Genomic DNA, 23,167 nt, shown 5'->3' with positions numbered 1-23,167 from the left:
GGAGAGCAGGATAGACATTTATCTCTGTTTTTACTTTTAATTTTTATTGACGTGTAATAACATACAATGTTATATTAGTTTCAACATTTGTCTCTGTTTTCAGACTATCAGATCATCCATCATGGGGCTCACTTTTTCACACTTCTTAGATTTTGAATAATTTAGTAAAATTAAACAAGCCAATTTGCGGTTTGTTTTTATTTTTATTTATTTATTTATTTATTTTTTTTTTTAAATATTTATTTATTTATGATAGTCACACACACAGAGAGAGAGAGGCAGAGACACAGGCAGAGGGAGAAGCAGGCTCCATGCACCGGGAGCCCGATGTGGGATTCGATCCCGGGTCTCCAGGATCACGCCCTGGGCCAAAGGCAGGCGCTAAACTGCTGCGCCACCCAGGGATCCCTGCGGTTTGTTTTTAAAGGTATTATCATGGGCGGTACTGGGAATCATAATTCTAAGCTTAACACAACCTGCATTTATGAACATGCATTTATGAACATGCAATGAACATGTTTTCTAACTAGACTTGATTGTTTGGACCCAATTCCAACTCTTTGCCCTATTCAAATCACCCTTGGCAGTCAAAGCAGTGAAAGGAGGAACTGTGGACCAAACAACACAGCCTTTTTATGCCTGAAGGTTTGGTGGATCCAGGGCACTTGGGATAGTCCTGTGTTTATGGGGGCAATACTATGTAATATCCTGATAAATTTGGGGACTCATTTAGCAAAAGCTTATCGTGTGTGAGGCACAGCCCCAAATCTGCTAAGACCTCAGAATAGAATCCTTATAATAGCATCTGCTGGACTCTCATTAATTAAATATGTTCAGGCCATCCCCTGAGTTTGGGATGGCCTGAACCTAAAATCCTGGAGGAGAGATCCCAATCCGATGACGCTGGCAGCATGGGAAGAGCCACATTGAAATAAGGCAGCAGGGGTCACCCATAAAACAGGCATAATAACAGCACTCTGCTTATCATGTTCAGTAAAATATTGGGCAAAAGAATGTATCTAGGCTTGTGTGACAGCAGAGTCTACTTGTCCCCGTCACCATATCATCTGCTTTGCCAGCAATACATTTCCAATGACTGAGCACATTATTCACAGTAGGTGGGATTAGAATATTTCCAGGAATCTTTAATGCCTTCCTATCTTGTGCATGGTTTTCTGAGGCAAATACTGATCTCAAAACATGTGCTTCCTTGAGAGTACACTTATCATGATCAGCACTGAGTCATGTACAGAATTGTTGAATTACTATATCTTATACCTAAAACTAATATAATTGTATGTTAATGATACTGGAATTAAAATTTATTTATTTATTTATTTATTTATTTATTTATTTATTTATTTATTTAGTCAGTGAGTTAGTTAGTTAGTTAAAGATTTTATTTATTTACTCATGAGAGAGGTAGAGACACAGGCAGAGGGAGAAGCAGGCTCCCTGTGGGGAACCTGATGCAGGACTCGATCCCAGGACCCTGGGATCACGACCTAAGTAAGCCAAAGGCAGACACTCAACCACTGAGCCACTCGGGTGTCCCCGGAATTAAAATTTTAAAATATGTGCTTCTTAAATACACAGTTGTTTAAGGGGCAATCACGTTAAATGGGTACTGTACCTTTAGTCTTTGCTGTTTAACCACTATCTCTTCCTCCCCTGCACCCCACCCATGCTCTACAGAAGAAAGAAACAAAATCATGTTGACACACAAAGAAAACAAAAACCAAAGTCCCCAGATGGTTTGGGTCACTTATTCTTGCAAAGAGTTGTGGCAATTCTCAAATCTGGAATCACTATTAACTAAAAGGAAGTTTTGCACCTCTCCCCCGCCACCTTCTCCCCCAACTATTTGCACAATTATAAATAACATAAAATCAGTTAGACGCTTGCAGTAAAATTGCTTTTCTTTTTTGGGGGTGGAGGGGCAGAGAGAGAGGGAGACAGAGAATCCCAAGCAGGCTCCATGCCCAGCGCAGAGCCCGTCATGGGGCTTGATCTCACCACTCTGAGATCATGACCTGAGCCGAAATCGAGGGTCCAATGCTTACAACGGAACCCCAGTAAAAGTGCTCTTTTAATTTTTGAAGTCTACAAATTGTAGGGAGGGCTCTTTGCTAGCATAATTATAACACTGCAAAAAATCAAGTGAAGAATAATAGCAACAACCAAAGCAATAATGATAGCTAATATATAATGATCACCAGCTGTGTGCCAGTTACTGTTCTGAGAACTTATATGTATTTGTTCATTAAATACAAGTAACTGTGAAGTAGGTAGTACATTTAGCCCCATTTTATGGAGGAGGACACTGAGGTACAGAGGGGTTTAGTAATTATCTGAGATCACAAACTGGTAAGCGACAGAACTGTGTTATGGATCTAGGCAGGCCGGCTCCAGACCTTGCATTCTTAAATACTCAACTATTCATACATACCCTTTTTGTAAAACCATTCAAGTATCTTATTTTGCTTATGTTTTACCAATCTGGTAGCTGACAGAGAAAACATGTACATGCAAACTTGTTTCTTTAGGGGTTAGTCTTTCTTGCTTAAAAATTTCCCTTTTGATTATACGCTTGTGGTAAGAAATTAAAACTGTGCCAGAACCCAGTGCAAAGTAAGCCTCTGACCCGGTTGTGTTCCTTTCACTTTCCCTAGCTGGAGGCAAACCTTGCCCCCAGTTGCTTGTGTATCCTTCTAGAGATATTCTGTGCACACACAAGCTTGTATTTCAAGTCACTTAAAAAAAAAAAAGTGGTTGAAGTTTCTGGACAGTTTTAAACATCAGCCCACTCACCTCAGTGACACCAAATGTGTCCTGGATAACCAAGAGACCCAGACGCTTAGATAATCATATTCAGTTGGGCATACTGGCTGGGACACTCAAGTTTATGCTGTCCCCAGCTTATGGGAAGCACAGCTAAGAAGGTTATAAATGTGACATGTTTAGTCTACCGGGACCCAGGTAGTCGCTGTGCTCAGAACCCTTGGCCATTTGCTACTTATAGCACCGCCGAGGAGTGCCAGCAGAACCTGCCTCAAAGACAGTCTGTCCCAGAAGAAACACATACATTTTTTTCCAGTGGGGACACCAAATTCTAGTTAAGATGAGGATATGTCATACTTACCTGGCAGGAGAGATCCCACGGTCACGACGGTGGTTTTCCCAGCGCGAGGCTTATTCGTTACACAAAGGGGATGGTGACCTCTGTGTTTCCCCAACTGTGTGAAACTCAACTGCATAATTTGTGGTGGAGGACTGTGTTCACACTTAAAAAAAAAAAAAAAAAAAAAGATGATGTGTCTACGTGTACAAAGCAAGTTAAAAATATGAGAATTTGAAAAACAACTGTTAAAAAAGTGTATTTTCATTGATCTAGCAATCCCACTTCCAGATATTTATTCAAAGACTTAGTTACATAGTTGTTCATGACAATCATTTGGGGGCAAACCAAAATAACTAATAATGGAGGCTTGGTTAAATAAATTACATGAACTGAATAGAAAGTCGCCTAACCATTAAGAAAATGAAAAGAATATTAAGTGATATAAACAGCTGTCTACAATACATAGGTAAGTAAAAAGGGCAATACGTAGAGAAGGATGCATACAGAACCACATTATTTATTGGGTGTGGGGAGTGTAACATGAGAGAGACCGTGGGTGAGAGCTAGCAGAATGATTTATAAAAATATTAACCTTTTCTAGGTGGTAATAGGCAATTTTAATGGAGGCTTTTCAGTGCTTATTTAAAATCTAAAAAACTTAACAGTGCATGCTTTGTAGCTGTATTGAAAACAAAGATTTTTGAGAAAAAATTTAAGACTGATGGATGAACGCTTCAAGAAACCAGCTGTAGTTTATTTACTAACCAGGTATTTAAATAGCTTTTTCTTGGTTATCATTTAATATTTTTTCAAACATCTGCCAGCTTGCCTCTCTCCTACCTTTGAAATCGAACCCCCTCGTGGTCCGCTGATTAAAATAACATGTGACCCCTTCACCATGTCTTTGGACTATTATCTGGCAGGCAATTATTGTTTTTAATTTAGATGTGTAGCCTGAGCTTCGCTGAACAGTCCCCAGGCTCTTTCAGCTTAGACCTGCTGATAATAGTAATAGCTGACATTCACTGGACTTTCACCTGCACCTCGAATGGAGCAAAGTGTTTTACAAGTGGGATCCCACTGAACCTCGAAGGGGCGCGGGCTACCACCGTGTTCTCTCCACAGATGTGGAAACTGAGGCTCTAAGAGGTTAAGTAACAGGCCCAAGGGGACAGAGTGGTAAAAGGGAAGAGCCCTTATTCCACAACTTGGGCTCTTCATCAGTATAAAAAGCTCTGCTGCCACATTCATAAGGCTGTGCCATCTCACATTTGATGATCGGAGGTTTTTAAAGCATCTTATAAATCCCATTTTGTAGACAATGAAATGGAGCCAGGAAATGGGTGAGGTGTACGTGCTCAGAAAGATAATCTGTGGAAAGGCAGATACAATCCAGCATCCCCTGGGTCTTGTCTCCACATTTAGTGCTAACTCACTTTTCCGGAGAGTACAAACCACGCCGGGGTCCTGCATGGCATGGTGATGAAATGACGGGAACGTGATTTTTGAGCCACTCAATAACAGAGGAGATGGAAATCTTCCCACCTCATCTTGCTTATTACTGATTGTGCACACAACACTCGCCCATCAAGATCATTTTCAAAAGATGATTACTTCAGTGTGCCCAGGCCTGCAGGACATAAGTACATGGGCAGTGGTGGTAAGAGCTATAATTATTCTTAATGGGAAAATATGCAGGTAATGACTTGGACGATCATGTATCTGTAATGTATGAGTTCCAAAGCCCAATGAAGTAATTAAGCAATCTGCAAACATGCAGGGGGAAAAAGCCGGAAATGAAAAAGGACCAGGATAATGTTCCTTTCGAATAACCGGCAACTTTCTGGAAGAGGAGTCATAAACAGAAGAGCTCTTTCTAATTATTTGAGTCCCTCTCTTGCTCAAGAGCAGTAGCAGGAAGGAGCTAGAATAGTCCCCACCAACTGGAAGTTCTGAGTGTGAATTCTGTCTCCCTTGCTCCATGGTTGACCTTGGTCAGTGGGGTCTTCTCTAGGGTGATGATTCTTACCCCGTGGGCAGGGTTCAAAGACTAGGAGAAAGCGCTCCATTGGGACAGAGCCCTGAGCTGTGTACCTGTTAAGTGTAGCCATTGTTATTATTAGCATAGGGTTCTTTGTCCTGCTTTGTGAATCAAGGATCTGAGGCACAGTGATTTGTCCTCAGACACAGAACTGGTGGAGGCAGAAACCTCAGATTTTCTGCTTGTTTTAAGTTCAAGGTGGTGTGTTCTCACAGAGGGTGGGGGAAGGGAAGAAAAAAGAGAAGAGTCTGGTGGTTGATCTTGGGGATGTGGTAAGCCTAGAGTTGGTCAGAGCACCAGTAATAAAAGATTTTCTAACAATAGGCTCTTTCAAAGGGTGGGTGTAGAGAGACTGTTTGTAAACATGTAAACCAGTCCAATCAAAGGGGGTACTTTTGAGGGATACTAAACCAATAGATTAGTCTTCTGAAGGATTTATGGAGTAAAAGGCAGAGAGGAAATGGCCAGATTAGGGCTGTCCAGGGAGCAATTAGCAGCACTTACCAACTATTAAAGCACTTTGTCCTTAGAAAACACAACAGAAATTAAGAGAGAAAGGGCTTTTTCCCCCTCTCTTTGAAAATGCAGGCTCTCTGATGCTTAAAGCAAAAGTGACGCTGTGAAGTTTGCAAGAGGTTGTCCTATGATTAATTCATGCTGTAGCTTTTAAGTTTCTGTATAGTAGTATCTTGGGTCATGATTTTATCACTGTCACTAACAAAGCAGCTTGGGGCCAAGGTAGGATTTTAAGCAGGCGAGACCTTGAAAAGCCCACAGAAAATGTTGAGGGATGTTAGTGGTGGCCCAGTAGGTGGCAGCCTCCCCTCTGAGTTAATGCCTTGCTGTTCCCTAGCAGGAGACGGGAGCAGAGTGGGTGGGGGAAGCTTCTGGCTTTATTTATTTAAATAAAATTTCTGCCTTTTTGGTTTTTTTGAAGTGCACTGGGGAAAATGGCAAGTAAGGGAGGTATGGCATCAACACTATGTCCCTCTCCTATTCCTACTGGATAATTACTTGCTGGCTTCTACATACATTTAGAAAAAGTGCTTCTTATTTAAGTTTGCACTGTTTTGTATGATGCTGTGCTAAGATGCTACACGTTTCTCCCACTATCGAATATTCTTATTATTTTGCTTACATTTCATAAAAGATACCAGCTTTCTTTAAATAAAAAGGCAAGTAAATATACTACCTGCACAGATATAAAACTTAGTTTTTTTGGGAAAAAAAGTTTATTAGTGTTTCTTTCTGAGTGGAATAAAAAAACCATGAGCCACCCTCTCTTCTTCCCTCCCTACCAAGCACTTGTGATCACTGACCTATGGTTTGTGGTTGCAGCCATTCCTTTTCGAGCCTGGTGTCCTTATATTTATTTCTGGTGCTCACACTCTCCATCAGCCCGCAGGGGAACACCTGCTCCATCCCTTGTTGTTCCAGGGTGAGGTCGGCTACCCTCTCTGCTGCATCTGATTGTCAGCCCAGCCTCTTAGGATACATGCCTCTGTATTTCTTAGATAAGGGAAAGGAAAGAATCTGAGTGTGAATGTGTGTGTGTGTGTGTGTGTGTGTGTGTGTGTGGTAGGGAGAAGAGCTAACATTCATTGATTCCTTATTTCGTGCTAGGCACTGTACTGGTTACAAATATCATCTCGTAATTATTTTTTTAATTTTTTAATTTTTTATTTTTTTAATTCTTTTTTTTTAAAGATTTTATTTATTTATGCATGACAGAGACAGAAAAAGAGAGAGAGAGAGAAAGAGGCAGAGACACAGGCAGAGGGAGAAGCAGGCCCCATGCAGGGAGCCCAATGCGGGACTCAATCCCGGGTCTCCAGGATCAGGCCCTGGGCTGAAGGTGGCGCTAAACCATTGAGCCACCCGGGCTGCCATATCTCATGTAATTCTTAAGTGAGGGGGCTGAAGGTGATGGGAATGGGATTGATACTGTATCCACTTTAGGGTGAGAAAAATGAAGCCTCAAAGAGATTCAATGACTTACCCCTGGTCACTCAGCTGGGAAGAGCCAGGACATGAGATAAAAGCTTTACGTCAGGGATGTTCAAATTTATTTCTAATACCTTCATTCCATTTTAAAGGCGTATTGGCATTTACCCTTGGGCTATGTAGAACAAGTGCTTTGTCAGCAAAACAAATCTACTGTGAATCCTTTTGCCTTAGTATGATATATGCATTTCATCTTCTTCCAGTTAAAAACTTTTAAGAACCAGAAATGTGCAGTCCTGACTCTCAACGTGAACCTAAGCTACATTTACACTAGAATTCAGACTTGTGTGTGTGTCTCTAGAGCACTTGGTGAGTTCATCTTTAAGGGTTCATTTGCATGAGCAGGAGGAGCCCAAATCTGGATAAAGACCTGCCTAGTGATTGGAGGGGAAGGCTTAGCAAGAAGTCTGTTTCTCAGAATCATCCAGTTTAGTCAGAGTGATAGAAATTAGGGACTACAGAAAAAATCTGAAAGAGTCCTTTGAAAACTCAGTAGGACATATGGAACCCTCCATACGGGGGACTCATGTTATAAACGAGGTCAGAAAGGAGGAGAAATGTTTCTTCATTTCAGCACCAGCCATATCAATTTTGACTTTGACTCTTTGGAGTGTCATTAGTGAATGAGGAGGGGTGGTCTTTTCTTGGCGAATGGGCTGCAGGAAGAGAAATGTTTCATAATTGTTATTGTGGTGATAACTCGTTATCCAAAGAAGAAATAATGGCCGAGTGCATTGTGTTGAGTTTGGGATTTTGAGGCAGAAGGCTCTGGCATAGTCTCAAATTATACCATGAGGGGAGCTCTTACTTGATTTACTCAAAAGGCAACTCTGGTTCTCACCCATTTAATGGGTCTCTCGAGGTGAGATTCATGAGGAGGTAATGAGCAGACAAGAAATCTTGCTTAATTAGGTTTTTAGTTGATATTAACATGATCTGCATTCCTTTTTATTCCTCCTTTCTGCCATCTAACCCATTTCTGAAGGACAGAGTAATTAGTAGAAGGAAAGGGACAGACCTCATCCAGGCTTGGTGATGGGAATATGGGTAATGCTTTTCCAAAAATCACTTCCAGAGGGAGGAGGACATGATTGCTGTTGGCTTCAAGCATTTGAAGACCATTTTTATGAAAGAGGCATCATACTTTGCATGCCTCAAGAGGTAGAGCTTGGGCCACTGAACACAAGTTATAGGAGGAGAGGAGGAGAGATGTTAGCTCAACAAACGTAAGGGAGAATTAGAGACTGTCAGAGCAATGTAGAGGTGGAATGGACTGCTTTAGAAGAGAGTGAATTCTTTGCCACTGCAGATGTCCAAGCAGAGATCAGAAACCACTTGGTGGGATTATCTTAGAAAAAGGAATAGGAAGGGCCAGGTAGCTGACCTTTAATGTTCATTCCAACCTTAAGGTTATGAGATTCTATGATCATATAACTAGACTGCCTGGATTTTACTGAATCTAGTTAAAGTATTTTTTTAGAGTAAAAACTTTTTCTATGACTGTAGGAAGTAGTCCAACAGTCCAAACATAATAAGAAACCTTAAGCTTCCTTGACCCTTGAGTTTAACATAAGAACACCTCAATCCTCCTATTTCATGCGATGAAAATTACATAGGACTGCCCAGAGATGTGATCCTGCTTCTGAGACTAAGTACCTTGCTTCTATTCTACTGTTGCTTCATCCTGGAGAAAAGATGAGTTGCTTTACTGATAGCCCATCACAACGAGTATTTTGTGAGTTTTTGTAGCATTTTCTTAAGATTTGGAAGTTAGAGGGTTGAAATTTCATTGTATAACTCATATCCTTTCTTCATTTCCTGCCTGTATTACTCTCTTTCTTTTTCTTTCTTAAACAAGGAAATTCTTCATGCAGATCAATTCCATGAACACTTAAGTTTTTTGAGATTTGGTCTTTTGATCGGTTTTAGTCAAGATAGGTGACATAACATATTAACTCTAAATTCTTACAGGCTTCCACAACAAAAATATTTTTCCCATTTTTAGTTGATGTCCAATATGGGTCATCAAGGAGCTCTACTCCATGGAGCCACTCAGGGACTCAGGCTGACAGAGATGCTACCATTTCAATACATCAAGCACTCCAAATACCTCTACTTCAAAGCAACCAATAACATCACTTTCAAAGCCCACTGGCCAGAAGATGCCCCCCATGGTTCCACCAACTTTAAGGGGCTAAGAAATACAGGGAATCCATAGTAGAGTTGGTAAGCAGTACTGTTTCTGCCCAAAGTAGAAACTTTTCCAACAAAGATGGCTCTCTCCTCAAAAGGAATTCTCATAACTCTTACTAAAGAATGGTATTTTCCCTTTGACTTACATTTCTATTCTCAAGTTAATTGTGCCACAATTCAGCAATAACTTTGAGGTAAATCTTTCAATTAGAAAGGTAAGAACTCTGCTTAGCTGAGGTTAATATGTTTGTTGCCCAATTTAAGAAGTACTATTTAAAAGTTTAGATGATGCCATAACTATTCAAACACAATACATTAGACTAGCTTGGAGTCACAAATTATTTTTGATTTAGAAAGATAGTAATTATGGGGATCTGGAGTTTAGTCTTTCAGTTTTACTATGCCTGTATTTTTTTGAGCCAAGACTTTTTTAACCCCATTTTAAAAAAGATTTTATTTTAGAGAAAGAGAGACAGTGCGCACAAGCAGGGGAAGGGGCAGAGAGAGGGAGAGAGAGGGAGAGAGAGAGAAGCAGACTCCCTGCTGAACACAGATTCACTGTGAAGCTTAATCTCATAACCCGGAGATCATGACCCGAACTGAAACCAAGAGTAACTGACTGAGCCACCCAGGCACCCCTTAACCCAGTCTTTAATAGCATTGGTTTGCATGTCAATATTTCTACTATTTGAGGATGGACTGCTTACTGCTAGTTAAAGATGTTTGAGGATTTTCATTACTTCTGACAAAGTTGATATTCTAATCTAGGTTTTAATAGTTTCCCAAATTTGACTCATCTCTTCAGACACAGCAATTTACCCTGAAAAGCTCAGGTTTTAGATTTTTGCTCTGTCTTGGCAGTTGTTTATGGCTATGAAATGTACTCTGCCTCTCAGTTTTTGAGAATTGCTATTCTGGTCCATGATGCTAGTTAGGGTATTTTGTCAGTGAGGCATTTTGTCCCCCACTTAAAAAAATGGCTTCTAATTTAGGCTGTCTTTCCCTTGTGTATGCTTATGCACATTTTGGGTAAACTTTTCTGAAAGATAAACTTGTGCATGGGCAGGGTGCCTCAGGCAATTCCTATAAAGTGGTTAATGTCAACATGAGTAAGACATTATCTGAGGAACATATGCTTTCTTAAAATGCCATATTCATGCCAAAAAACAAACGCACAGTTTACCAAAGCAATCAACCAGATAAAATCAAACAAAGCAAGAGCACCCATCAAATAAAACATGCGGTAAAAGCATTTTTAATATTGTTTTAGTTGTAAATGTGGACAGTCTCTGACCCTGGCCTTTCTGCCAATGAGGGCGCTAAGACCCAGATGGGGAAGATACTCATCCAAGAACACCATGAGAATTCCAAGGGCCAAATGTGGGTTTTATGTTGGTGGACAATGAAAAAATGATGCCCCCCAAAAATCACAAGTGTGGGGGTGATGAGGAGGCTGAGAGACAAAGGATTAAGCAGCCTCCTGCCATGGTTACTCACTGATTCCTTTGCTTAAAATGCATGCAGTTTTTACCAGGTGTCAGATGCTGTGGCAGGTGTTGGAGAAAGAACTGAGAACAAGAAAGATCTCTGTCATTAAGGGGCTTGCTCTCTGTTTTTCTAATATCAAATACAATTCTATCACTTATTTAGGACCTGGCTTCTGGACAAATAGACATTCCTCTTTATAGGTTCTAGGCTCTATAGACCAATCTCCTCCATGTTTGTTACCAACTTTTGCCTGAAAGGTTTATCATAATATTGATATTTCTGGATTATACCACATGCCTTCTGTTAAAATTGAGACAGCTATCAGGAAAAAAAGAAAACCCTGGGCAGAAGGCACAAAGGCTTGGTAGTGCGGGTATTGGCAGGGGAGGGAAAAGTTAAGAGTGAGAGGAGAATCTTAAGGGGAGCTGGAGCGGCTCAGCAGAACATGGAGCTCCAGTTAGATGGTTCAAATGGTTTTTAATGAAATGATGACTTACAGATACGGGGAGAGGGATAAGGGAAGCAACAGAGGATGCTGAGGCCCCAGACACCAGCAACAGCAGGAAACCATGGTCCCCTATTATTACAGGAAGGACACAGTGTTATAAGAGCCCACTAAACTTCAGAGCCTCAACAAAAGGACCACTGGGCAGGAGCTATTATAGTAAAGGCCACAGCCACTGTCAACTAAGTGGAGGAGGGAGGGAGAGGAAATTATTCCCTCTGACCTCTTACAGGAAACTCGAATTGGTTAAATCCAGCCAGAAGACAACTAGTTGGGTAAATCCAACCAGAAGACAACTAATTATTCCTTCTTATACCCTGTGACCTCTTACAGGAAACTCGAGTTGGTTAAATCCAACCAGAAGACAACTAGCAAGGGAACTCAAGAGATGTAGTCCAGAAAGACCAGCTTCCTGAAGCAGAGAACTTCATGGAGAATGGAAGAGAGTGGATCTGAATTGGGGGCAAATGGGAAATCACCAGTACATACATACTTACAAAGAAGAAAAATAACCTCCAAACAGATGTAGGAGTAGAGAATAGAATAACTCCCCATCTACCCATAACCTAGCTTCGATAATTATTAATGTTTCGTATTTGGGTGGAATGAAATATACTTTAGTTCTACTGTTTGAAAGAATCTAATTCCCTATATTGAATCTCTTACTGAGTGAAAAACAGAGAAGTTTGTTGGATTATATCTTATTGAAAGCCATGTTCTACACTAGCTATCCTTCTATTTGAAGAAGCTGGAAAGCCAAAAGCTATATTTCTTAGGTTGCGTTGCAGCTAGGATTCTGCATGTGAATTATGTTCAGCCTTCAAAGTGGACCTACATGCAATTTGGAAGGCAGACATTAGGTGGCAGCTATTTCCCTATAGTGGAGGATGCAAGCTTTGCCAGTGCCAACTGCAGGCAGGTTAGACTCCATGTTCCTCTATGGGGATGCTCATTTACTGGGAGTGAGGACTTGGTAGCATGGCAGCCCTAGTAGCTGAAACACCTTTGCAGCACGGTGATGGTGTCAGGAGCTTGTGACTCAGTCTATGTTTACAACTTGAACCTTTCCAGTGTTTTGAGACAACCCAATTCCCCATATTAAATCTCCTTGAAAACCTTAGAATAGTTTCTGTTTGTTGCACCAAATCCCAATCCTCATGCTAGCTCAGTACACTTATGGGACTTAATTCAGTTGTGAAGAATGATGTGAACTTTTAGGATTTACGTGAAAAGAGATGAAGTCTGTTGAAACCGAAGAAGCACTGTTTGGAACAGTAAGTGATATTTGGTCTTGAAGTAAAATTTTAAAAAAGGCAATGGGAGAATTAATTTCCAAATGATTAGGCAGCATTGTTTAATGAAATGCTCACAGGGTCCCTCAAGAATGGTATGTTCTGGAGGTAATGATGGATCAGTTGCAGAAGGGCAAGAATGGAAGCAGGAGGTCTCAGGCTCAAAGGTTGTGGCCTGGGCGGGGGTACACATCAGCCTGCATGGATGGTGGAGCTTGACAGTTTCTATGTAGCATCACTGAACAGGTGACCCGCTGGTTTCAATCAATGATGAAAGTCATGTGACGAAAGCATTGCCATCACATCACTACCAGTGTGGATTTGCCACGGCGAGTTTGACTAAGGCACTAAGCAGGGCCTCAAACTCACTCACAGCAGAATGAGCTATGTGCTAGCTGGCCCCAAGGGAGGTCCCCATAATGATCCCATGACAACACAAGGCAGGAATCAGCATTTCCTTAAATTGATTATAAAGGATCCATTTTCCCTGAAGCATCTGTGAAAATTTTCCTGAAGGTTTTCATAGGAGAGGCTGAAGATGTGATTTACATTGCATATGCCAGCGTATTTCACTAAAAATTCCATTTAGACTTATCTCTTTCCCAAGGCTTTCACTTGGGCCAGTAGCTGGAAAAGTGGCTTCTCTCTCACTTTCTCTGTGCAAGCCAAATTTTCGGCAAGTCTATCACAGATACGGTGGACACTTTTGGAGGCAGACAGAAAAGGGCCAGGGTAGCTTATGACAGCAGTAGATTCCTGTCATCAGATTAGGAGGGGCTCTCCAACCCTCTCTCCTAGCATCTCTAATACGTGACGGTAATGCCGGGACCCTTCTGCGTTTCTCTCTCCACTTGTGAACTGAGATAATGGCATTTTATTCTCATCTCCTTCCCTACCTCCATTCTTGTCAGATTATCAGGAAACAATTTTCTGTTTCCTGACAATAAGAAAGCAGATAACTGCAGTTTCCTTTTCTCTAACTGCTTCAGTGGTTTTTGTAGGTGAAAAAATCATACTTCGGCTTCAGCTCCCACAGTCCTGGAGGCTCACAGTTCAACCTGTCAGCAGCCACGGGCAATAATTTCCTCACACAACTGCCACATTAAAGTACTTAAATACTAGAGCCGAGAAGTGTCTGCTAAAAACGCATTTACGTAAACCATGTAATACTGGGGGTTCTACCATTTGTAAGTATCTGCCATGTTTTCACATGTATTTTCTTACTTAATTCACACAATCCACCTTAAGTCTGATCAGCCACGTTTCACAGTTGAAGAAATCTGAGGCAGAGAGAAGTTCATTCATTTGTCTGGGCCATAGAGCTAAAAGAAGGAAACTTAAAGTTAATCTCAGGTCTGAGTTAGAAGCATGTGCATGTGCTGGGGGGCCAGGGAAGAGTCAGAACCATGACAGCCCCAGCACAGTCTTCAGCAGGGATCCCTTTCAACAGCCAAACTGAAGGGAAAATGCTACTCTTACCCTGTGGTTGAGATCGTGGTGGAAAGACAGAAGGGCAAGTGGTGAACTAAGACTGTGAAATATGGAGAGAAGGGAAATAATCACTTTACCACCGTCTGTGATTATTATAAAATCAGTGCTTGTACATTGAAGAAAATTAGAAGATACACATAAAAATAAGAAAATGAAAGCATGTTTTCACTACCCAGAGATTCCCCTGGGTTCCACCTTGATCAGATGTACTTCCAGGTCAACATGTACATACACACACACACACACACACACGCATGTGTTTTTAACAGAAGGAGATCATATTATACATATTGTTTTGTAACCAGATTCTTTCAGTTGACAGTTTTCATATTTCTTTGACAACAAGTTTGCTCACCGGCCTCCCCACTAACCTACGTGTTGTATGTGATATCCCCACCTTCCATGACTGCTTTTTTCCAGAATCTGGTTGTGTTTTTCACAATAGCATCTTATCTGTGAGCAAATTTTTTTTGTCTTTTTTTCTAAGTATAAAGGTAAAAGGTAATGGGATTTAAATAAGGATTTAGATTAGATATCATAAATTCTTTATCTGGAATCCAACCCCTGTCATCTAACCACTGACACTCAAGTAACCCTGACATACATTAATCTTTTTTTTTTTAAATTTATTTTTTATTGGTGTTCAATTTACATTAATCTTTTTTTGATAATGATTAGATAATGTCAGATTTGGGGGCACCCTGACTCATGATTTCCCACATTAATTATCACTGAACAGAATTGTGACTTCAGAAACCACATAAACGGAGGCAACTCAATGATGTCAACTCAATGATGAGTCAGGAAAAAAAAAAAAAAAAAAAAGATGAGTCAGGGTGCTCCCAAATCTGACATTATCTAATTATTATAAAAAAAGATTAATGTATATCAGGGTTACTTGAGTGTCAGGGGTTAGAGTAATGATTCCAGTATTGCATGTAATTAAATGACAACATGCCGCTAGCTTTATTTTATCAATTCTTGAAAGGCTGAGATATGTCTTATTTTGCAGGACAAGATTCTCTCTGGAAGGTAAAGTAAACATAGGGTCATTCTCTGGTCTTGCTGTTTGTACAGCAGCCTTGGAGTTTTCCTCTTGCAAACTTAGCACCCCACTTTGTTATGCTTTATAGATTGAAAAAAACTACCTCCAAAATTTTTTGGGTTGATGGGACAATTTGCTATGGAGGTTTCTTTTCTTTTCTTTTTTTTTTTTTGGAGGTTTATTTTCATGTTAAAAATTATAGCACATATCCCAGCTGGGGAACACCATGCTGAATAAACAGTATGCAGACAATAAACTAATTGACAGTTGATGCTGTTAATTGTGTTATCAAATATTTAATTATTGATATTTTATTGAACTATTATGAAGCTTGTTAACTAGTCTTGCAATTTTTTCTGGGAGCCTTCTCATTTTATTGCATTCCAATTCTTTATAAATTAACAAGGATAATAACATGAGGTATAAGAGGGGGCAATAAGATCTATATAGTAGAGAGTTTCCTAATGACTAAATTGAGGTGTTACACGCAAGATGTTTAATGTGCATCTGGTTAGAGAAGGCAATAAATGTTATCAGTAAAAGAAAAAAAGGACTAAACAGCATGTGGGAGGCCCTCTGGTCCACAAAGTGGAAGATTAGGGTTTTGATCTTGGGTCCTCGGATTCCAAGGTCAGTGCTCGTGGCCACACTCTATGTAGTATTTTACTGCTGTCAGTTCCTTAACTCCATCTTGACAAATGAGTGCTTGATAAAATGAAAAATGTTGAAATACATTCTTGTGGGAGATTGTGAAACTGCCTTCCACGATGTTGAAATGACTAGATATGTTTTTGGATCTGGGGTAGTTTGGGCAGTCTTGCATATTGGATGTGGTAGACAAGAGGACTATAGATCATGAAGTTTTTCTCTCCATCCCTCCCAGATCTTCCTGTCTTAAATGAGACATAAAACTCAACCAAGTGAGAAACCTGTCTTACTGGGGGCTGAGTGGATATTGTCTCCCTTTCTCTCCCCAGAAGCCGTCCCCCCAGGCTCCCCACAGCTTTAGGGAGTAGGTAACATTTCATAAGTAAAAATGTGACTGAAAAGGAACACCTAGCAAAAAGGATCAAATGATTTTGATGGTTCTTTTTCTTTGACAAAATTCAGAGGACTGAGAAGCCAAAAATACGAACTAAAAAAGTGATTCTAATCTAGACTAATGTATGTTGTTTAGTATTTACTTCTGTCAGTACATTAATCATGTCTTATTATGCTTCACGCTAAAGTTATATTAAAAAAGCCCTAATGATAACATTGATGCATTGTCCTTTGTTGTGAGTATAAAGACTTAATTTGATGAATAGAAGTTAAGAAAATGTTTAATCTTCCATTATAGTATAATGATTGAGATTCATCCATCTGTTCCACAATAATAATAATTTATCATGAATGAGAGCATGCTTATAAAATTATGGAGGCATATAACAGAAATAAGGTTTGTTTTCTTAATTCAAAAAATTTGACCTTATCCTCTTTTAACTGACCTATGCTTTTAACTTTCAGATTATTCATTATACTCCAGATTCTTCCCAGCTACAATTTTCAACATTCTCATTAATTCTTCTTGGAGAAACTGGAAAATAGACAAGGATGGGTACTTGTAAACATCTTAAGCACTAAATTTCTTCCTGTCAATTTAGCAGAGTTGTACCCATTTATCTACTTACTTTCTCTCTTATTTAGTGTCCTTAAAGGTTTTTTTTTTAAGATTTTATTTATTTATTCATGAGAGACAGAGACACACACACACACACACACACACACACACACACACAGGCAGAGGGAGAATCAGGCTCCATGCAGGAAGCCTGATGTGGGACCCGATCCCAGGACTCCAGGATCACACCCTAAGCCGAAGACAGGCACTAAACCACTGAGCCACCCAGGGATCCCCCTCCTTAAAGATTTTATATAGAAAATTTGAATGTTGGTTTTTCTAATCCAGCTAACCTTGACCTGATGTTTGATTGATTGACTGATTTATAAAGATTTTATTTATTTATTCATGAGAGGCAGAGGGGGGCGGCGCAGGCAGAGACACAGGCTGCATGCAGGGAGCCCAATGTGGGACTCGATCCCGGGTATCCAGGATCAGGCCCTGGACTGAAGGTGGCACTAAACCTCTGAGCCACCTGGGCTGCCCCAGACCTAATATAAGTTTCATGAAGTTAGGGTTGACTACAGAGAAGATGTGAGGTCATGGTTGGAATAAACCAGTGTAACCAGTTGCATTTTCGTTGTGAAATACATTCTTTACATTTTCAGTTTAACCTTGAGAAAGCACACAGGAGGGTGAATAAAGGGACAATCCTACACAACTGTTTTGGCAACTTTAGCATCTGTACTGAGAGGAAGTTCTCTCCTTAAGCTTAGGTAGAACCAAGAGATGGAAACACTTGACAGAGTTATTAATGATCTAGATGGAGGACCCTACAGCCCATTTGTAAATTTGCTAATGAAATTAGATGGAGAGGTGTCAGGGCATCCATGTGGAGGGTGGAAATACGTGATAGGAATGAGATCTATTGGCAGAGGAGTGATTCTGTCTGGACATTGATGATTTAATTTATCTTGGAAATAACTTTCAGTTCTCTAAACAAGTGGATGTGAGTGTAGAAAGAACTTATTAGAAAAAAAGTATTTCTTCTGAAATCCAGGCTACACCAGTTTTGAAGGATGAAAGATGTTAATAGCATAAAGGAGTTTATATGGCAAGGGATTGCAAAGAAAAGGCCAACTGAATTGCTGGCTGCATTAGAAGAACCATAAAAGAGGGTATCTGCACGAACAGTTTGAGGAATTAAAAAAATTCAAACACACAAGTAATTAAAAAAAGAAAAGAAAAAACCCCAACATATTCATGCACCTATTCCAGTAGCGTTTGCTGTATTTGCTTCAGATCTATTTTTTTTAAGCCATAGGTTTTTATAGATGCAGCTGAAATCCCCTTATTTCCCCTTTGATTTGGGTGCCCTCTTCAGATATAGCATTTGTGTGAAGTTAGTGTCTATTCTTCCCTTCTGCATCTTTATCCTTTTCCTAGGGATGCATTCTGGGGATGCATGTATCTGTATAGAGCTTAACTTCCACACAAATGACATCATACTGTACATACATTCTTCAGCAACTTGCTTTTTGGATTCAGCATGGTTTCCAACATGTATTCACATTGATACACACTGCTCAGTTTATTTAACTGCTGCAAAGTATTATATTGTATGCATGTATGAGGATTTGTCTCTCTCTCTTGGTGAATTAGGTTGTTACTTAACAGCCAATATTTGTCTGTTAAAACAAATTTGCAGTGAGCATCTTTTTACATGGCTCTTTGGGAATTTAGTGAGATTTTCCCCCCAAGATATATCTATTAGAAGTGGAATATATGGATCATGAGGTTTTCTAGATTTTTACCAGCCTTATACACCTATCAGCAGTGTCCTTCCATTTTGCCACATCCTATACTTTTCTTTTAAAAAATATTTCATTTATTTGTGAGAGAGACAGAGAATACACAAGCAGGGAGAGCAGCCAGAAGAGGGAGAAGGAGGCAAAGGGAAAGTGAGGCAGATGGAGAGGGAGAAGCAGGCTCCGTCCCAGGGCCTGGGATCATGACCTGAGCCAAAGGCAGACACTTAACCCACTAAGCCATCCAGGCACCCCTACATCCTACACTTTTAAACCTTTTTGTCAATTGATAGAGTTCTCTAAGGTTTTTGATATCAGAAGAACCTCAATGGGCTCTTAAGGTCCTTTCTAGGTCTAAGAATCTATTTATTTCCATCATACAGGATTATATTCCACTGTGACGCTTCTATTCTTCCCTAATGAGACCAATGTTTCATTAGTGATTGACAAATTGTACCCTAGGATCGTGCCCAGATTAATCTAAGTCTTTTGAATATTGTTATTTTTTAAATCTCTGGTGTTGCAATGATAATAAGACATAATTTCCATCAGATCTTTAACGCCAGATACATGCAAAGAATTTACACCTCAGCAGGAATGGGTATCCCTTGCCACATCGGCCAGGAAGTGCCATCGGATTTCTGTAAGACAGGGCATGTGTTTTGTGGGATCCCTGGCCTCCTGCCACAGAACTTTGGGGAAATCAAGAAGCTGGCCCCACTCTGTCTTACTTTCTTAGGAAGCCTTCTTTTCCAGACCTGATTCTAATCGCCTTACCCATCTCTCCATGGCCAGGAGGGAAAGCCAAAGACTCCAGAGACTTGGAGCAAACCCCAAACCTGGCAACCTACCATACAAATGCAACCATTTCTAAATTCATCCCTGCAAGGATATGGAGAAGCGCTTTAAGAAATGAAGAAAGAAAAAAAAAAAAAAAGAAATGAAGAAAGATGAGTCTCTATGAACCACAGTAAACCGGGGAGAATAACTTTAACCTGAGAAAGCAGATCTGAGGTTAAATTAACACATGTATTCTATTGAACAGCTAGCAAAACAACTGAAAAGCAACTAGAAGCGATCTGAATCGACTACGGTAATGAATTAGCAGGTAGTAATACAGGTTTATTGTGATAGAAAGCTGCAGTCATGTGAGAAATATAGAGCTAATATCATGCACAAGAGTAAAGTCAATACAACCAGAAGAGTTCCCATGAGAGGCTGAATGGTAGAAACCCTTCTGTATGGCTCTTCCCAAGTGCTTAAGTGGGAGCAACCCACCAGGAGAGCTTTCTTGCCTTATGCTTCTTTGGTAAACCGAGAACTAGTTTACCAACAAAAGTTGCTAAATGCATGAATGATCAAGGTGTGTGGCTGGAGAAATGCTTCCAGGTAGATGGAAGCATTTGCTTATGGTGTCCATTGAAAACAGAAACAGTGGGCACATTATCTTTGGGATTATTACCTGGGATTTGAAACTGGAAGCTAAAGCCTATTCTTAACCACTGTACCATACTGCCCCTTAAAAGCATTTAAAGCATTGTTTACAGCTTCTTTCCTGCTTTTGCAGTAATACAAAGCATGCAGTTGTGCATTTCAACTCGAGTGGCCATTCCCAATTGGTTCCATTATCTTTTAACCATTTTAATAAACCAGCTCCTCAGATAGAAAAATTCAGTTAAAAAGGTTGTCATATCCTGTTTACTTTAACAGATAAAATATAATTTTAGCAATGCTCTTTCGATGTAAACATAAATACATTGAAAGCGTAAATAAACTATCAGACCAACCAAATAGTAATTATTTTGACATTAAACAAGATATCCATCTGCTTTCCCAAATAAATAATCTCTGATGGCATCTAAAAGACAACAGAACCAGGAAGCATTCAGGGCACTAATGTATGCTCTACACGGGGATGAAAGAAGCAAATGCTGGTGGATCAAAGGGGGCCCCGAGCAATGAGTAACGTAACACTCATCTCAAATTAAACAGCCATCTCCATGATGTGATGCAGGGTTGTCTACTCCACTTTCGTTAGCAGCTGGAAGAAAAGCAGTATTCTGGGAGGAAGAGAATCAAGGAGGAGGAAGGCACAGATGGCAGGGGCAGAGAAGGGGAACTGGAGAAAGGACAGAGGAGGCCATCTTTGCATTCGGGCTCCTCCCTGCTCCACGGAAAGGGGAAAGATCACTCTAGGGCTCCCCGTTCCAGTACGATGGCACTAAAAGTCCTTTACCTTAACCTGTGGCTGCTTATGTTCTGGAGCAGTGCTACTGAAAATGCTGGGGAATCTTTGAGAATGTGCTGAAAATATTGGGGCATCTACAGAGAAAAATGCAGACCTGGACATGCAAACATTTGCACTCAACATCAGGGGACTCAAAGATTTGCTGGGAGGCCCACCCATGGACTCCAGGCTGCTTCTGTTCCCTAGATTCCAAGAAAACAACTCCATTTTTAGAAATTGTTCAACCAAACAAATAATGTTGAGTAAGCACCTCAAGTGTGCTTGGTACTAGGTGGAGACAAAAAGTCAAATGTTATTCCTCCTACTAAGAGCTTATGAATGCAAGGCTGATTTTCAAGACAAATCCACAACAGACACGAAGATCGATTAAATACCAATCTGAAGGAAATCATAATAGTAAACCTTTGCACTTACTGTGGGAACTGCTCTCAGTACAATGTCAATGTTCTCAGACTTCAGCGAGCATTGGAACCACCTGGGAGCTTGTTATAGCACAGATTGCAGGCCCTGGCCCCCAGAGTTTCTGATTTAGTAGGTCTGGAGCAAAGCAGAATTTGCATTTCTAGTTCCCAGTAACATGCTGTTACATGTGAGGCCATACTTTGCAAACCAGTGTATTAACACAAGCCTTGCAGCAACCCTATGATGTAGTCTCTACTCTTATCCCCACTTTATAGATGAAGAAGCCAGAGGCCAGAGAAGTGAAATCACTTGTTCAAGGTTGCACAGCTGATAAGAGGCGGAGCCAGAATTGAAATGCAGGCAGTCTGTTTTTAAAGTAGGGATGGGTAAACTTTCTTAAATGGCCAAATGATAATTTTGTGATACTTTAGTGATAAATTAGGCTGGCACTACTCAACTCTGCTTTTGTAGTGTAAAAGCAGACACAAACAATATTTAAGTGAATGGCATGGCTGTGTTCTAATAAAACTTTGATTAGGAAAGCAGGTGCCTGGCACGTGGTCTACTGCTTGCTAATCCTGATCTGGAGTCTTAGGCTTTTTAAACCTTAAACATAAAAGGGCGATATCAATAACACTAACCTCAAAAGACTGTTAAAACAGCCAACAATGCCTGTTCAATGCTCAGCACAATGCCTGATATATAATGAATCAAACCCGATTTAACCTCATTATAATTTCTGAGAATTCCCAATGTCACAAATAAGTGCTTCACTTCTGAAATCATCATGCCCTGACATCTTTGGGGTGGGACCCTTGGCCCAGCACAGTGAGGGTTTGAAGAGAAGTCTCACAGCTTCCAGCACTCACAGGGCTTTCAGATTCTGCTTCCTGGTCTTTGGAGGGAGAGCACCTGGGTCTGATGGATGCATGAGAACTGCATGTCGCTGTCACACAAATACTGTGTAGTCATCAAGATGGTCACTGATAAGCACTTGTGAGGTTAATGTTTACTTAGTTTCCTTATCTGTAGGATGGGGATAACAGTACCCTCACATTGTTGCTCTGAGGATTCAAGGTAAAACACTGAAAACAGAGTCTGACATATACCAACTGCTAAACATTATTTTTCTTATCGTAATACTTTGATATCACCCTCCTGAAACCCCTGTGAAGTCATGTGAAGGGCAGGTTGTTATTAGCTCTATTCTCCAGGCAAGGAAACTGAGGCATAGTAATGCCAAAAGCTCCTGACTTGTGGTTCATGGCTCTTTCCTCTGGCTCAGAAGCGAAGTGACATTTTCTCTTTAATCTCAAACCTCTTTGGGAAACTCCTAGGAGGGTCTTCTAGGATCACTCTCCCAACTTGGTCTCCTTTTTCTAAGTGTGAGTCTTCTTGTAGCAGAACTTAGCTCCCTCAGGGTTTGTTTTGTTTTTGTTTTTAGATTTTATTTATTTATTCATGAGAGACATACAGAGAGGAAGAGACACAGGCAGAGGGAGAAGCAGGCTTCCCATGGGAACCTGATGCAGGACTCGATCCCAGGACCCTGGGATTACCATCTGAGCCAAAGGCAGATGCTCAACCACTGAGCCATCCACGTCCCCAGGTCCCCCAATTTGCTGTGGATTGGAGAAGACTCACCAGACTGTTGGGACAAATGTGACAACCTGAGGCTGTCAGGTTGTCAGGCTTGAGGCCTCCTGCTAGATATGCCACATTAAGGACACTCGCTTGGCACTTGCCAATTATAAGCACTCTCATGCGGATTATCTCGTTATTCCTCATGATAAGCCTGTGAACTAACTGAAGCTGTGCAGGTTGGGAGACGCAGGCTCTGACGTTAAGTGGAGTGCCCAGGGGTTATTCAGCTGCAGAGGACTTCTACATCTGCCGTCACGCAAGGCCTGGCACCGAGCATGGGAATGG

General features: G+C 40.6%; 1 protein-coding gene and 1 pseudogene across 23 annotated transcripts in view; one reads left to right on the top strand and one right to left on the bottom strand.

Annotated features, from left to right (window-relative positions):
* The window catches only part of LOC144304984 (uncharacterized), a 171,658-nt gene that overhangs the window by 48,271 nt on the left and 100,220 nt on the right, over positions 1 to 23,167 (bottom strand). For 19 of the 23 annotated variants that reach the window (XR_013372015.1, XR_013372016.1, XR_013372008.1 and 16 more), the window contains one exon: positions 3,143 to 3,284. The exons of 2 other annotated variants lie outside the window; for them this stretch is intronic. Coding sequence is in view for 5 of the 21 variants with exons in the window: in XM_077883673.1 (XP_077739799.1) it covers positions 3,143 to 3,284 (142 nt within the window). In the remaining 16 variants the exon portion in view is untranslated. Of the gene's footprint in view, positions 1 to 3,142; positions 3,285 to 6,481; positions 6,672 to 23,167 lie in introns of all 23 variants that reach the window. 2 more of the 23 variants (XR_013372009.1, XR_013372012.1) reach the window with 1 other exon arrangement.
* On the top strand, positions 3,135 to 3,289 carry LOC144305014 (U1 spliceosomal RNA; annotated as a pseudogene).

Source organism: Canis aureus, chromosome 34, assembly GCF_053574225.1.
Source record: "Canis aureus isolate CA01 chromosome 34, VMU_Caureus_v.1.0, whole genome shotgun sequence".
Classification (NCBI taxonomy): Eukaryota; Metazoa; Chordata; class Mammalia; order Carnivora; family Canidae; genus Canis; species Canis aureus.
The sequence above is the reverse complement of the archived record's forward strand: the minus strand, read 5'-3'. Positions and strand labels throughout refer to the sequence as shown.